The sequence below is a fragment of the Salvelinus namaycush genome, chromosome 24 (genome assembly GCF_016432855.1).
Source record: "Salvelinus namaycush isolate Seneca chromosome 24, SaNama_1.0, whole genome shotgun sequence".
Classification (NCBI taxonomy): domain Eukaryota; kingdom Metazoa; phylum Chordata; class Actinopteri; order Salmoniformes; family Salmonidae; genus Salvelinus; species Salvelinus namaycush.
Genome location: NC_052330.1, coordinates 19,550,123 through 19,564,911, shown reverse-complemented (window position 1 = coordinate 19,564,911; position 14,789 = coordinate 19,550,123). Strand labels below are relative to the sequence as shown.

At 40.2% G+C, this 14,789-nt stretch overlaps 3 protein-coding genes across 3 annotated transcripts; 2 read left to right on the top strand and 1 right to left on the bottom strand.

Moving 5' to 3' along the window:
* The first annotated feature begins 1,535 nt into the window (after window positions 1–1,535).
* Window positions 1,536–2,838, top strand: gtf2h5 (general transcription factor IIH, polypeptide 5). The gene is made up of 3 exons (XM_038962297.1): window positions 1,536–1,632; window positions 1,990–2,059; window positions 2,239–2,838. Exons 2-3 carry the CDS (start codon window positions 2,025–2,027, stop codon window positions 2,417–2,419), a joined length of 216 nt encoding a protein of 71 aa, XP_038818225.1. The 5' UTR covers window positions 1,536–1,632; window positions 1,990–2,024; the 3' UTR covers window positions 2,420–2,838.
* Window positions 2,839–2,951: 113 nt separating this feature from the next.
* Window positions 2,952–4,528, top strand: dynlt1b (dynein light chain Tctex-type 1b). The gene is made up of 5 exons (XM_038962296.1): window positions 2,952–3,181; window positions 3,354–3,395; window positions 3,676–3,799; window positions 4,120–4,197; window positions 4,290–4,528. Exons 1-5 carry the CDS (start codon window positions 3,155–3,157, stop codon window positions 4,358–4,360), a joined length of 342 nt encoding a protein of 113 aa, XP_038818224.1. The 5' UTR covers window positions 2,952–3,154; the 3' UTR covers window positions 4,361–4,528.
* A 304-nt stretch (window positions 4,529–4,832) lies between these two features.
* Window positions 4,833–12,020, bottom strand: tmem181 (transmembrane protein 181). The gene is made up of 17 exons (XM_038962295.1): window positions 11,916–12,020; window positions 11,320–11,423; window positions 10,780–10,847; window positions 10,418–10,508; window positions 10,193–10,314; window positions 9,931–10,047; window positions 9,714–9,794; window positions 9,524–9,623; window positions 9,200–9,330; window positions 8,983–9,074; window positions 8,833–8,890; window positions 8,562–8,664; window positions 8,384–8,435; window positions 8,196–8,278; window positions 7,780–7,869; window positions 7,616–7,682; window positions 4,833–7,452 (listed from the first exon to the last, which is right to left on the bottom strand). The coding sequence occupies exons 1-17, from the start codon at window positions 11,921–11,923 to the stop codon at window positions 7,368–7,370; spliced, it is 1,452 nt and encodes a 483-aa protein (XP_038818223.1). The 5' UTR covers window positions 11,924–12,020; the 3' UTR covers window positions 4,833–7,367.
* Window positions 12,021–14,789: the final 2,769 nt, after the last annotated feature.

The window sequence follows — 14,789 nt, the reverse complement described above, 5'->3', positions numbered from 1 at the left end:
CTGTATGTTGTAAAAGCGTTCATGGTTGCTGCCCATATCATTGCATAGTGCAGAAAATACACGAGAGTTCAGGGGCCTTGCTTTAACAAAGTGAACCATTTTCACAGTAGTGTCCAAAACGTCTTTCAAGCTGTCAGGCAGCAAAAGCCTCTAGGTGGATGCTGCAGTGTACCCAAGCAACTGCTTGCACACGTGTTACCACTCCACTATGTCTCCCTGTCATGGCCTTTGCACCATCAGTACAGACACCAACACATCAACCACCAAAGTCCATTTGATGTCACATAGCTGTCCAGTACTTTAAAAATATAATCTCCTGTTGTCCTGGTTTCCAGTGGTTTGCAGAAGAGGATGTCTTCCTTAATTGACCCCCCATAAACGTAACGGACATATACCAGGAGCTGTGCCAGGACCGCCACGTGTTGACTCATCCAGCTGTAATGCATAGAATTCACTGGTTTGTATGCGAAGCAGTAATTGTTTCAAAACATCTCCTGCATGTCACTGATGCGTCGTGAAACAGTGATGTTTGATGAAGCGCTTGTCTGTATCGTTTTTTGGGCCTATTCCCCCAGCATTTTCCCAACCATAGCCCTTCTTATTAATGGTATCTGTTGCTTTTATACATGTCTTACTACTCGAAAGTCGTCTTAATTCTCGTTCAAAAAACTCACGTGGCTTATTTTTCAAATGGACATGTTTTGTTTCCAACTGTCTGCGCAAGAGTGAAGGTTTCATCAAGTTGTGAGATAGTACTTTTGCACATATAACACACTGTGGCTGAGGAAAGGCACTACTCCCAATATAAGTGAACTCCAATTCAATGTAGTTCTCATCATATTTGCTCTTTGATGGTTCAACATCCCTGTCTGTTGTTCGGTGCTTTCCCAGGTAAGGGGGCAGTAGCTCTACGGCTGCATCAGATTCACAACTGTCAGTGTCCATGCTAGCTGGGCTAACAACAAATGTAGAATTACTGATGCTAAGCATTGGATGTGCACGTGGAAGCAGAACAACTTGTGTCGTCGACAGGTGCAGGTGTAGTACTGCTGGTAGTAGCAGTAGTAACGTTACCAGTAGAGCTGGTATGTGTCTCTATGGACCCGGGCCTTAGTTTAAAAAAAAACAATTTATCAATTTTAGAGCAAACGAAAGAGCAGCAGCTAAGTTTGGCTACATATGGACCGTTAGTGGAATTCCCGCGAGAGAGTAACGGTTAATGTGATTGGATGTTAATTATTCGACTAGGCTACCTGTATCTGACATTGTGTTGATATTTCGCAGAACACTAAATGGTTTCATTTTATTTTTGGCAGTGAAACGAGGCTACTCAGGCGAGAAAAAAACCTCACCCAAATGTATTGCCCCGTTGGAAAATATAAATGGACTGTTTGAAAATGTGAAGAGAAAAATAATCTATATATATTTTTTATGTAAATCACATTTTCATTTAGCGTACCCACCGACGGCATTTTGCGTACCCCAGTTTGGGAATACCTGACCTAACCTTTATACCTCATCAGACACCATACAACCCACAATGCCTTTCGCGTTAAGGCATTTTGTACTTGTTAACAACGCAGCCAGCCAACAACGCAGCCAGCCATCGACACTGTTGAGCAAACAAGCTCTGTAAGTACAGAATAATACACCAATTAGCTATTTATCGCCAAAAATGACAATCAGCAAAGAGCTGATCTACTCTAGCCTGAATTTTCGCAAATCAGCAGGCGTTTGAGATTGTGACGGAAACATGTCAGGTGTAGCAAACTAGGCTAACTAGCTATTCAGCAATGATGCTAATAACGCCAGCTAACGTTACCTAGTCCTTACTTCGCTCCTCTTTGTCTCACTTTAACATTAGTAAATTACCTCTGCAGTGATAAGCTACAGTTCAGTTAATTACTTTTAGAATGTGTCATACGTCAAGGTGCATGCATGTCACATTGTGTTGGTGTTCACGCCTTCATTTTGTTTGTTTTTTTCCAGGTTTTGGAGACTGGTGTTTGGAATCTAACAGCATCATGGTCAACGTACTAAAGGGTGTTCTTGTCGAGTGGTATGCATGCACAAAGCATATCATATTTTATGATTATCAAACAGAAATCAATCAAGCTAATCACATGAATCATGCAGAAAATCCAGTCTGTCTGCTATACTGTACCAGCTATGATAATCAGATGTGTTTCAGGAGAAAATCACAGGTCTCATATCTTCTTTCTCCACAACTTGAAACAGTGACCCTGCCATGAAGCAGTTCCTACTGTACCTAGATGAGACATCTGCCCTGGGAAAGAAGTTTATCATCCAGGACCTTGACGACACCCATGTTTTCATTCTGGCCGAGGTGGTCCACATACTCCAGGAGAGAGTTGGGGAGCTGATGGATCAGAACTCATTCCCCATCACTCAGAAATAAAAAAGGAAGTAGATGCTTCAGCAATCTAACAAGTGATATTCTTCACAAACATTGAACTGTCTGTCTGGGGATTTTTGTTCAGTGAAATATTTGTATTTATAGGTATGAGCCTTTATTCGGCATGCCATCTGCCCAAGTCCCCCCCCCCCCCCCCCCCAGTTATGTGGAGTAATTCAAGGAATTTATTTATAAATAAGAAATGTTTATTTGTTTTTCATCCAAACTGGTGCAAATATAAGTTTTGTTAAGTGTGTTGTCTTGATCATGCTTTAAAATGAGACTGGTGGCGATTAGCCTACATTGCAAACTTGCGAATGACCAGTGTTTCAGCCCACTTTAATTCACCTGTTTCTATGGTGTATATTCATAACTTTTAGATGGCTTAAATTAGATGTAATAAACTTTTGTACCTGTCTCAATTAGCTTTAAAATGTGTTTTATTATACATTTCCTGCACTCTTTTCTTATCCATGATTAGGTTTCTTGGGTTTTTATGGTAAAGCCAGCCAATTATGTTATATTGCACAGTAAGCTTTGAAGATGTAATCAGCGAGGATGAAAATATACCCAGTCTCTTTGTATTTATTGTGAACAGGGAAGAAAGAGACATTATTTTGTCCATGCAACAGCCAGTACAGAAACGACCATCATAATCAACCTTGCGCATGCGCCGCACACCCACTCAAACTTGGCGACAGCTGAGCTAGCTAGAGGTAACCGTCGTTTGCTAACATCATGGATGAGTTTCAGACTGGAGAAGAGGTTAGCTAGATGTTCAAAATTGCTAATTAATATATCTAGCTAATGTAACATTTGTTTAAATGTAATGCTATTTGAAGACGCATGCTAGCAATGTTAGGTAGCTAGCTAACGTTACTGTTGTTCCCCAGCTACTATAACTGTTCTGCATCCCTTTGTCTTTTTATCCTGCCAGACTGCCTTTGTCGTTGACGAAGTGAGCACTATCATCAAAGAGGTACTTTTAGCCAAGTGAAAAGTTAGCTAATGGTTGCATTGGTAGGAGACATTCATGTTCAGCAAAGTCGCCTAGCTATTTGCTACATTGCAACAACTCATCCCCCTGCTGCCTGTTGCTAAGGACATCATGTCGGGATTATGTTGGTTGCTAGCCACTTATCAATATGACTAATGTGGGCTGTGACACGTCTGTGTATTCATTTGTATTTTCTCTGGATAGTCAGTAATTTCAGAAACTAAACCTGTTCCTCTTTTTTATGTCTTTACTGTCTTTTCAGTCAGTAGAAGGAGCCATAGGAGGAAATGCCTATCAACATAGCAGAGTGAACCAATGGACCACCAATGTAGTGGAGCAGTCCCTGAGTCAACTTAGCAAACTGGGCAAGCCTTTCAAGTACATTGGTATGTAGCCCTGAATGCAAGGAAAGGAAACGTGTTTGGCTGGGCTATATCAGGCTGTCATTGTAAATAAGAATTTGTTCTTAACTGACTTCAAGTTTAATAAAAGTTCAATAAAAATATATAAAAAATAAAGCCGCATCAGTGGTGGGGAGAGGCACATATAATTGAATTCAGTTACTTTATTTCCGTCACTAAAATATACCATCACCACTTTCATTGATGGATCATCCTATACAATGATCATAATTACATTCCACATTGAGATGGATTTGTGTGTTATTGCTGAAAAGGGTCGTTTCACTGTTTCGCTTTCTCCACAGTGACCTGTGTTATCATGCAGAAGAACGGGGCAGGTCTACAGACAGCCAGCTCGTGCTTCTGGGATAACACCACTGATGGTGAGAATCTCTCTCACAAACACACAGTCTCTACAACCAGATTATATGAGATGGAGATTCTGTCATTGATCCCACCTAACCTTCTCTTCCAGGAAGCTGTACAGTGAGGTGGGAGAATAAATCCATGTACTGCATCGTCAGTGTCTTCGGCCTGGCCATCTGAATCTACCGCCTGCACTCAATTACACTACATGAATGAACGTTGGTTTTTCCATTCCGTCCAAAATCATACCGTGATGAAGACAGCTCGTCTGTCAAAACGTTGGTTATTGCATCTGAGCTCCTAGAGTGTGCAGCTCTCTTTTTTCATAAAGCCCACCATACCAAAGTTTCTACTGCTTCTAAAGACTTTTGTGCATCTTGTTTGTTTAGATTTTACGAGGACCAATTTGTCATGTTAGGATTTGTTAGTGACGTTTCAAAAAATGTTTTCAGTCATTGCTTGTTTGCCAGCTTCCAATATAACCCCCAACTATCATTCATTCTACCACAACACCTGTAGGCCTGTGAAATGCTGAGTAAAGAGGTCACCCCAGAGACACATTGTCTTAGCGATGACTTCATCTGCACTGATCAGTTGAGGACTGTCGTGTAGGAATGACGCCCCGTCAGAAGACAATGCCCAGAGACATGCATGTTTTATAATTTACAAGTTTTAATTAATATTTGCTGTATACACAAGTGCTTTATTTACATGTGATACAGAGTGCTGCTCAGTCATTAAACATAGGGATGCCGTTCTAATTTAGTCAAAAGAAAGTCTCTACCATAAAGAAAGTCATGGTTCTTACTTAAACCTCAAAATAACCACCACAATCATCTCCCTATAAGCCACAAGTATGTATATATAAGATGCTCCATCACAAACAAAAAGATTTCAGACTGCAGTCAAAGTTTGGAGGAAACTCCTGACCCTGGTACAAAGTGGAAACAAGGCACCATCTTTATTAGAATACATGTTTGGAGGATCAGTGGTAACTCTTTCCTTCAACACAAACAGTTCACTCATTTGGTTCAGACAGAAAATGACCAATGGTTAGTGATGAAAACTAACTTGCTTCCTTGAGCCTGTATCCATAAAATCCTGCATCAGGTTATTGAGTACAGAAAAAAAGGTACAAAACAATAAGCCAGAATGTTATTATTTGGTTAATTTGTACAAATGAAATTTACATAGCCAAAGTACCTTTGAAGTAAACAAAAAATAAAAGCTTTATGAAAGGCAAGCTAAAATGAACAATGGAAGGGCCATATGGCAAATATGCTAAATGCTACTTGAGTATTCCTTTAACACACAGATGTCAAACTCATTCCACAGAGGGCCGAGTGGCTGTGGGTTTTCGCTCCTCCCTTGTACTTGATTGATGAATTAAAGTCACTAATTAGTAAGCAACTCCCCACACCTGGTTGTCTAGGTCTTAATTGCAAGGAAAAAACAAAAACCTGCAGACACTAGGCCCTCCACGGAATGAGTTTGACACCACTGCCTTAATATTTCACAAGACATCACAATCAAATGATTAAGCATTAGAAGTGTTTGAATGAACTTAAGATATGGAAGATTCCTGAAGTCTAGACTATTGCGTCGGGAATGTGAAAACTTTTTCCATAGCTATTAAACAATAGTGCCATAATTTTGGGGGCAAAAATGACATACGATTTGGACACCAGGAGTACAATCATACAGCTGCTTCACTTAGGAATGGATTGGCAAAGGAGTGGGTAAACTGCTACACCTACTCAAGTTAAGGTTCTCCCTGCTGGTTATTATAACGCATGGTGGTAGTCAGGTAAATATTCAGAAAACTTCACTTCTATGGGTATTAGATTGATGGATATGCATGCTTATACTCTGGATTTTAACAGAGTATATGACAAGCATACAACAGTGAATTGCTGTTCTATCCTGGTTTTACAACCATTTGAGATAAAGGTCTTGGATAAAAACAGTGGCAGCATGGTATGTTTTTTGCAGAATTACACCCCCCCCCTCAAACTCAGAATGTCAGAGAGCTTAGTAGGAATGGCTAAAAACAACACATTTCAAGTACAAAAGAGACAGTGGTTTAACACTTGCTCCATTGTGATTTTTGTATAAATAATAAATCCCATGATCAATATTGTCACGCTTTCCTTCAAAGTTAATTTATATATCCAAGAATGATGATATGCGGCTCATGATAACCAAAAGATAGTGTACAGAACGTTTGTTTTTATGTGGCTAGTTGATGACTAAAATGCTATAAAACATTTGACCATACCTGCACAACTTTCCTTTCTTTGAATTTATAGTCAGAATACACAATTTTTCAGTTAAAAAATATATTTATGTACAGTTACTAGGGCTGGCACAATTACCGTATAACCACGTAACCGACGGTTGTGGATGAAGACCGTCAAGACGGGACAGCCGGGCATTCGTGCATTTGAGTCCGTTTCTGCGGTAACATGTACTCTTAACGTGATTAAACTTTTTCGCTCCTTGCTGAAATAAGAAACTAGCAAACTCCCCCCACAATGCATCAGAAAAATAAGTAATTACATTTCTATGGCAGCACATGCAGTCAGGAGCGAAGGAGGAGAAAAATGTGTGTAAAAACAAAAACGGTTATTACGGAGACCGCAGTCATTTGGCTGGCCAATTACCATCATTCAAAATTCAATGACCTTCACAGCCCTAACAGTTACAGTATATTACCATTTGCATTATTTATGCAAACGTTCCTTATTTACAAATGGTGGTTCATTCGTTGAATATGCTGTCCAATGAGGGGATTCGATTAGGCTAGCCCAGGCAGGCGTAGTTTGCGCCGGGTGAAAAGTGATTGCAATTGTTTTGTGACAGGGCTGCTTCCCGGGCATGAAAGCAAAGTCGGCTCAAAACAAAAGTGACGTAGGTTAAGCACGTGGAGTGATGAGTAGGATTCTGTGTTCACAAGCAAAAGTGATTGATTAAAAAGCTTTATCTGCCTTCCCAATGAAAACTAGTTTAAAATGTTAGTTATTTTTTTGAGAAGTTATTCGTTTTGAGAAGGGTTCGCCTCCCTCACAGTCTTCACCCGGTCACGTGATGGGCACTGCCTGGTGCAACCCGGGCCAGTTTAATAGAATCCCTTCAAGGATTCAATCAGGACAACAGGGGAATGAATGACGCACCAATCAGGACTGGATCAGTCGCTGTCGCTCTCATTCTGGTACTTGGCTGTTGCTTTGATGGCACGGCCATTTTGCAAAGGCATCTCCTCGTAATCGCTCCTTCATAGAAAATAAATACATATCCGTCTGAGCAGAAACACATTTAGACATTCAAAGCAGGCATATGCAGAATCCGATATCTAGAATTGATCTCAAGACATCTTTAAGTAGAATGATGTATAACAAAGGCAATGAGAGACAGTGAATTAACATGACTACTTACCCGTATATGACTTCATCATCTGAGTCATTGAGCATGGAGAATGCAGGATTATCCTTCAACTGGGAGTCTAATACACAAGATAATGAGATTGACAAGGCAATAAGTAACCAGACTCATCTTTCAATTCTCATTGCATATTTTTTCTCTCCTCAAGAATCACTTACCATAAATGCCGTCTTTTGAGGGGGAATACACAAATGCTAATGTGTACAAGTAAAAGTTGAGTAATCCATAGAAAGATAAAAATTCAGCTGGTATGTCGAGTTAAGGATCAGATCTAAGTAAACATATCTAATGCATGCAAAGCTCATCAAGATGACAATACTTTGAAACCTATGCTACTGACTGCAGAATTCACAATAGAAGAGAAGACGTCAGTGGCAGGTAGCCGAGCGGTTACGATTGTTGGGCCAGTAACCGAAAGGCTGCTGGTTCGAACCCCAAAGCTGACTATATTAAAAATCTGTCCATATGCCCTTGAGCAAGGCACATAACACTGATTGCTCCTGTAAGTCACTCTGGATAAGCGCATCTGCTAAATGAAAAAAATAAAAAATAAGACATTGACAAGAAAGGATATAGTTCTGGTAATGGGTTGACAACTCAGCAACAAAGTTGTCTTGCAGAGCCTTGGCACCAAACCTAAGATAGAGTATCGCCATGCTAGAGGGAATGGAACAAATAAGATATTATTATTATTGTTTGATCCCTCCAGTTTAGATACCATGACCAGGCTCAATAGAAGTCAACAGTTGACAATGGCCGTACCTTATTACCAGGACAACAAACGTCAGCGCAGTCAGAAACTTCAGCCGGAGATCTGATGACCAAGATGAGACCACAGTTCAATAGAAAGAATATTAGGAAAGGCTAAATGAGAGTGGATGTATCAAAGGCAACCCATAACTCTATCGGGATTAGAATATGACAAATGCATCATTGTTACCGGTATAGGGCATGTTCTTGAGCTCAGAACAAGCTCTGACGATGAGGAAGATGAGATACAGGATGTACAGGGTCACCACCACCAGGAAGAAAATCTTCATGCCCTGGAAGTACAACAACACCTTTTATCAACATGATGGGTGTTGCACTACCTCCACCGTTAATGTCCAAACTTCTACCAGGTTGAAAAATATAGATAATTATACACTGGACATGTGCTTCTGAATTTTCCATAAAAATGATCTCACAGAAGGTAAATGTGTTCCACTCACCTGGAAGTTAGCGATGTCCACTTTGTACTGGTAGGTGGGGTCCTGTAGCTCATTGACCCTGTGGATGTAAAGGAAATTAGAGCTTATAACATCCTTTTCCAAACATACTCTGTTATACAGTGTTAGTTTGACAGAGTTCTTCAGACTTACGTTTGCCATATCCCCAAGGTAACTGCTGAGAGCCACAGGAGGCCGACAATGACCAGCTTAGGAAGATAGAACGTCAGACACTTCCTCTCTCCCTGAGACAGGAACCAGAATAATCCAGGATTAGAAAAAAAAAAAAAAAAAAAACAGGATACCAGACTGATTTTTGGGTTCCAATACTAAAATATAGAGTTTGGTTAAAGATGAATGTGAGACCCACCTGAACCCGGATGCCGTGGTAGACACAGAGCCAGAAGAGCAGCAGGGAACACAGGAAGAGGGCCTGGAAGAATGCATCCAGAGTCCTCGGAAACCAGCTGTTAACCAGGAACGACAGTGGGAAAAACGGATCTGAAACACAAGAACCCCAACCATCAAAACAGGTAAAAACCTCAAAGACCTAAAGACTGTAGTGAATATGGGTTTTAACAGCAAGGTTACGCCTTCAGAAGGGTACATTCAAACATATTACACAGTTTAAATATCAAGGCCTGGTGTGCAGTGGAAGGCAAAGGAAAGAGTGGTAAACAACTCAATGACTCACCGTTATACAGCAGTAGTAGAGGCAGCAGGATGGACATCCACTTCTGCTCAATGCCCCAGTCTCTCATGGAGAACTTCCTCAGAGAGTGAGCAAACATGCACTGCAATACACAACAGCAAAGACTAACATACAAAGACAAACATACACAGCAGAAACAATAAATATTGATTAAATTGCATAGATCTCTTACCGTCACCATGAAGGTCAAAACCACAAAGACAAACCGGAACCAGATCTCCACTTGAGAGAACGAGGGATTATACATCTTCCACTGTGAGAGAGGAGAGAAATGTGTCACTGAACTGCAGTTCAAAGCCACTGTGTGTGTCAGTAGGATGAGACGCATCTTCAGAAACAGCCAGCTGACAGTTTAAACAGGTTTTCCAGCCAGTGTGTTGTGAGCTCACCATGAAGTTGACCTTGACTTCATAGGTGATGTTCTCCAGGCCTTTGAAGCTGACATTGATCTGGTACTGTGTGTAATTCAGATAGCCCAGGTGCACCACGATGATCTCATCACACTTCTGCAGGAGGAAACAGCAGGATAGACGCCTTGTTCATTGACCAATTGGTTGGTTGATAACTGATTGATGATTGACTAGTCAATTGCCTGACAAACTGGTTAATTGATTAATGAATGGATAGGCCGATATATTGATTGCCACTCACAGCGCCACAGTGCAGCATTCGTGATTTCTGGTGCACGTTGCTGCGGATGTGCATGACGCTGGCATCCTGCATGACTCCCTTCAGCTCCACGTTGATCTCAAAGTGCTGCAGGAAGTCCACCACTGAATAGAAACAAAGGCAACAAACAAAAAAAGTTGTAAATATCCATATGACATGAAAGTCTTAAGGAGAAATAAATATAATTTATAAGGGAGTAGATCTCACCAGTGCTGTGTTCCACCTGCATTATACAGGTGAGCCATAGCTGTTGGTTATAGGTGGAGAGGGGCGGGGACTGCAGGATGAAGGGACCAGTCTGAAACCATATTAGATCCATACTCAGAACATCACAATGTCAAATAGTGGACATCAAGGTGTGTCCAGGACTTGTGGGATCTAAGTGTTGATTTTGGACTTTGCACTTTTTCTCCCTTTTACCCTCCCAGTCTCACATATGTGTAAGCAACGGGGTGGTGCGGGTTTGTGCACTAATAAAAGCCATTTCTGACGTAAAGCAAACAGTTCAAGCACACTCCCTGCGATCCTGGCAAGACATGTATTTATATATATATGTTTGCTTGTCTTACCTTTATGGATTGATTTTTGTCCAGCAGTTCATCTCCACTGTATTTAGTCTCCGCAAGGATTTTAGGACCTGCAAAAGAATGAGCAAAGTAAGCAAAAGGATTCTGCAAAATATTTCTCCAGGTCTTCAGGACCAGGTAAGGACCAGACAAAGTTCCTGCACAAACAGGCTTGTCACACCTATAGGCAAAACTCAGTCTTCTCGACTAGATCACTTTCCTACAGCAAATCCATCATTGTACAGACATAGCATTTTCAACATTCTTTTCACTTTAGGAAAATGGTGTAATATTACCAATAAGGATCTTTCTAGTAAGGCTTTAAGAGAAAGAGAGCAAGAAGAAGGTGGACTTATCAGGATTTCCTTGCAGATAAAACTTCAGCCAGTAGACACCAGTCATCACCCTCTGATTATGTTGGCTGGCTGCTAAATCACCCTAACTAGCCTTTCTGGCTCACTGTTTCCCAGCAGTAATATAGATTTGGGCCCACTGCAGGTATACTAAGTGTGCACATTGATAGAATATATGAAAACTACATACCTGCCATACCAATGAAGACAGTGAGGCCAAAACAGATCAAGAACACCACAAAGACCAAAACAAAGTGTCTTTTGGAGAGTGTGTAGAGCCGCATGGGGGCTAGCCTGAAATTGAGAGAGGATTTCATGCTACAATCAGTTTCCTGCAAACAATCTCAGCGTCCTCTCTATGTGATGAACATTTCTTGATTTAAACACCTATGCTCAAGACATTAAGGAGTTGTCATAATAAAATGGAAGCATAATGCAACTCAGTAATTTAGGATAGTTTAGGAAGCGTGAGGCTTATTATTTGGCCAGCTGTCAAATACACACCATCAGCTTTTGGAAACGTTAGATAAGAAATTAGTCACATTAGAAATGTTAATATATTGCTTAGTACCACACACCGGTACCAGAATATAAGACAGACCAAAAACACCTTCCACCAAAAACACGGTGGCGTGCAAACTAGTTAGTTAACGTGTAAAGTAACGTAGGTGTGTCTGTCAACTTTGCATAGGATCCCGTTGCAAGCAGACGACTGATTAAAAATGTACGATATGAAGTGGCAACAATACAACTAAGTTGTAGATCGTCTTAAACATGTGAACTTACACATCCATTTCTGTAGATTCTCACTCTAGAATCGAGATCAAATCAAAAGGTCCAGGTAAAATCCACATCCGTATACATCAGTCTGTATGCGACAACCAAATGAAACGTCACCACTGGATGTCGCGGGACTGAAGTCACGTGGGGACAGGAGAGTAGGAGGAGCTTCTTATTGTAGCTCAATTTAGAGGGAGTGGATTTGGTCGTTGCAAGCGCATATGTCAGATTTTCAGCCTCATTTCAACTCTAATGAAAAACATGTGATTTCAATTTTGCCTGTATACATCAAATTGCTGATGCTATGTATTGGCCATTGATAGGCTTTGAAGCCACCGGTCGGCCATATTGGCACTCCCCAGTAGGAGCAGTCCATAGGAATGAATGGACAAAATTACATGTATTTAAGTATATTTTATTGTAGTGGGGACAGTAGCATTAGTAATCTCAAAATATTATACTTTAAGGAAAATGTTTTAATATATTTTGTCATTTTTATTTGTATGTTTAGCTCACATAATATAATTTAAAAGTATACATTAAGGTATCTCTAATATAATACATGTCAAAAACGAATGTAAGGCATGAATAAATACATTTCTATAATTTCCAAAATATGTTTTACAATGGTGGGGGAGTGCCAAGATGCAGGCACGGTGGTTTCAACACAGCGCACCCTATAGGTATATATAAATAATTGATCTAAATTGACTATTTAATCTGCTGTTAAATTAAATACGATGATTGCACACTGTATGGTTGCAGAGATACTTTTGAGAAGGTGGGAAATTCCATTGAAATCGTATTAGCGACGTGTACGTTGCCCCTGCGTCGTCAATGGCCCGCCCGGTGCATTCTGGGCTGTTTTGGGACAAGGAGAGCGCTCCTTCAAGGATGTGAATGGGAGTCAATTGGGCGCCAGCTCAAAAACCCCAAATCAGCATGAATTTCGTGAATAAGAACTACAACATTACACATCTTTTCCGAGATGTAAGATAACTAACATTTTCTCTGTAATACCGAATAGCTTTGGAATCGTGACATTATGTACTTTCGAGGAAAATAGTTAGGTTTCTCGACTCATACCTTTACTTTGAGAAGGGATTGCGTGACGATTTTAGCAACCGCGTGACATAGCATGACAACGTGACCGCGATTGGTTGACAGTCTGCTGGTTGGAGTCCCAATGGGATTCCTATCTCCTCCTTTATTTAATATCTGATGGTAGGCTATTTTGTAAAACCTGATTTGTGTTGTAATTACTCAAAACAGTTACAAAACGTTCTGTTTTGCAAAGAAAACTCGCGTTTCTATTGGAAAGATTAAGGTAGGTCCCGCCCTGTTTGCTGAACCTGTCCAATAGAAACACAAGTTTTCGTTCCATTTTGCAACTGTTTGGAGTAATGAATACACCACAACACTTGTTGCCTTCACTCAGTGGCCTGTGCCTATATTATATAGGCCTCTGCCATACTGACCTTAGAATTTTATTGTATTATCAGCAGAAGTAACAGCATTTTTTAAACGAAGGTAGCCTATAGGGACACATATTTGACGTAAGATCCCATAAAACCGAAAGATAAATAATGAAAAGCGTATCTAAACCTGCAAAACACGGCACTGTCCAAAGAAAACCAGTGATGCTTTATAGCGCACCTGAACCATAATGCGCCATGTTGAGGGTGGTGCATGGCTGCAGCTGGATATTCTGTCAAGAAGGCTATATCCATATTGTAAATACACATTGACAAATGTTATTAATCATATCATTATGTTAATACCTACATGAAAATCAAATGCAGTTAATAGGCCTAATGTATGCTCACAAATGCTTGTTCATTGTAGAGTAATGATTGAATTAACACAAAAATACATATATTGGATTATTTAATATTGGTGTAGTGACCCTATAATCTACCTGTAAAAACGATCGTCGCGGTAAGGTGTCAGGTCTTCCTTTAATTCGTTATAGACCTCCTGTATCTTCTTACAGAAATATTTAAGTTCACTGTACAGAGGGTTTTCAAAGGCGGAGTAGTCGGTGTCCATCGTGCTGGTGTCTGAGGTCTGAAAATGGCGATGGGAAATAATCCGCAGCCTTTACAAAACAACGCCGGTGTCTCTCTTTTGTGATCTCTCGTTTAATTGAAACTGCAGGCAAAGCTTTTTTGTTCGTGCAGGTCTAAAGAAAAAGCACAAAAAAACGAGGGGGCGGAAGCGAACATACAAATACAGCGGTGAGAATCACGTGACATAATTCAGCACCACGGAGAGAGGGAAGCGACTGTGATTGAAGATCAATGCTCCTACAGCTTTTCATCTGCATTTCTGCACGGATACAAGGTTTACTACATTAAGAGAAAGCTATTTTCTATGGGACTTTTGTGCCCAACACACTTTGTTTTAGAGGGCTACATGCTACTAGGAATTACAATTTTAGCTTTATAACATAGTAAAGTTGATCATTGTTAAATGGAATTCGTAAGCTTATAGAAGAAACCTGTACAAGGATATAAAGAAATCATACATTTTTCATTATGAAACACTTACAGGGTTCCAAGGCACTCAGAAGTGCTTGAACGATAAAATATCACATCCAAACAGACTAGACACACAAAAAAAATCTGAAACAATGACATTTTATTCAAAAGATGCGTGACATATACAATTGTAAAATAATTAACATGGCATGCCTTACTACCGTTCACTATAAACATTCAGTCACCAAATCACTCAGATTTTTTCAAGTTTTTTTTCCTATATATGTCTACAACTACATGTACAAAGCACATTTCTGATCAAACGAAAAGCCAAATCCTACAATGTCTACTACAGGTTACCACCTCAAATGAATTCATTGAGAATCCTAAACCAGTGTCC

Coding starts and splice junctions, on each gene's coding strand:
- gtf2h5 (XM_038962297.1), top strand. CDS start 2,025: ATGGTCAACGTACTAAAGGGTGTTCTTGTCGAGTG. Junction 2,060..2,238: donor AAGGGTGTTCTTGTCGAGTG/GTATGCATGCAC, acceptor AACTTGAAACAG/TGACCCTGCCATGAAGCAGT.
- dynlt1b (XM_038962296.1), top strand. CDS start 3,155: ATGGATGAGTTTCAGACTGGAGAAGAG. Junction 3,182..3,353: donor AGTTTCAGACTGGAGAAGAG/GTTAGCTAGATG, acceptor TTATCCTGCCAG/ACTGCCTTTGTCGTTGACGA. Junction 3,800..4,119: donor CAAGCCTTTCAAGTACATTG/GTATGTAGCCCT, acceptor CTTTCTCCACAG/TGACCTGTGTTATCATGCAG.
- tmem181 (XM_038962295.1), bottom strand. Junction 8,891..8,982: donor ACCTTGGGGATATGGCAAAC/GTAAGTCTGAAG, acceptor TTACATCCACAG/GGTCAATGAGCTACAGGACC. Junction 7,453..7,615: donor GATGATGAAGTCATATACGG/GTAAGTAGTCAT, acceptor TTTTCTATGAAG/GAGCGATTACGAGGAGATGC.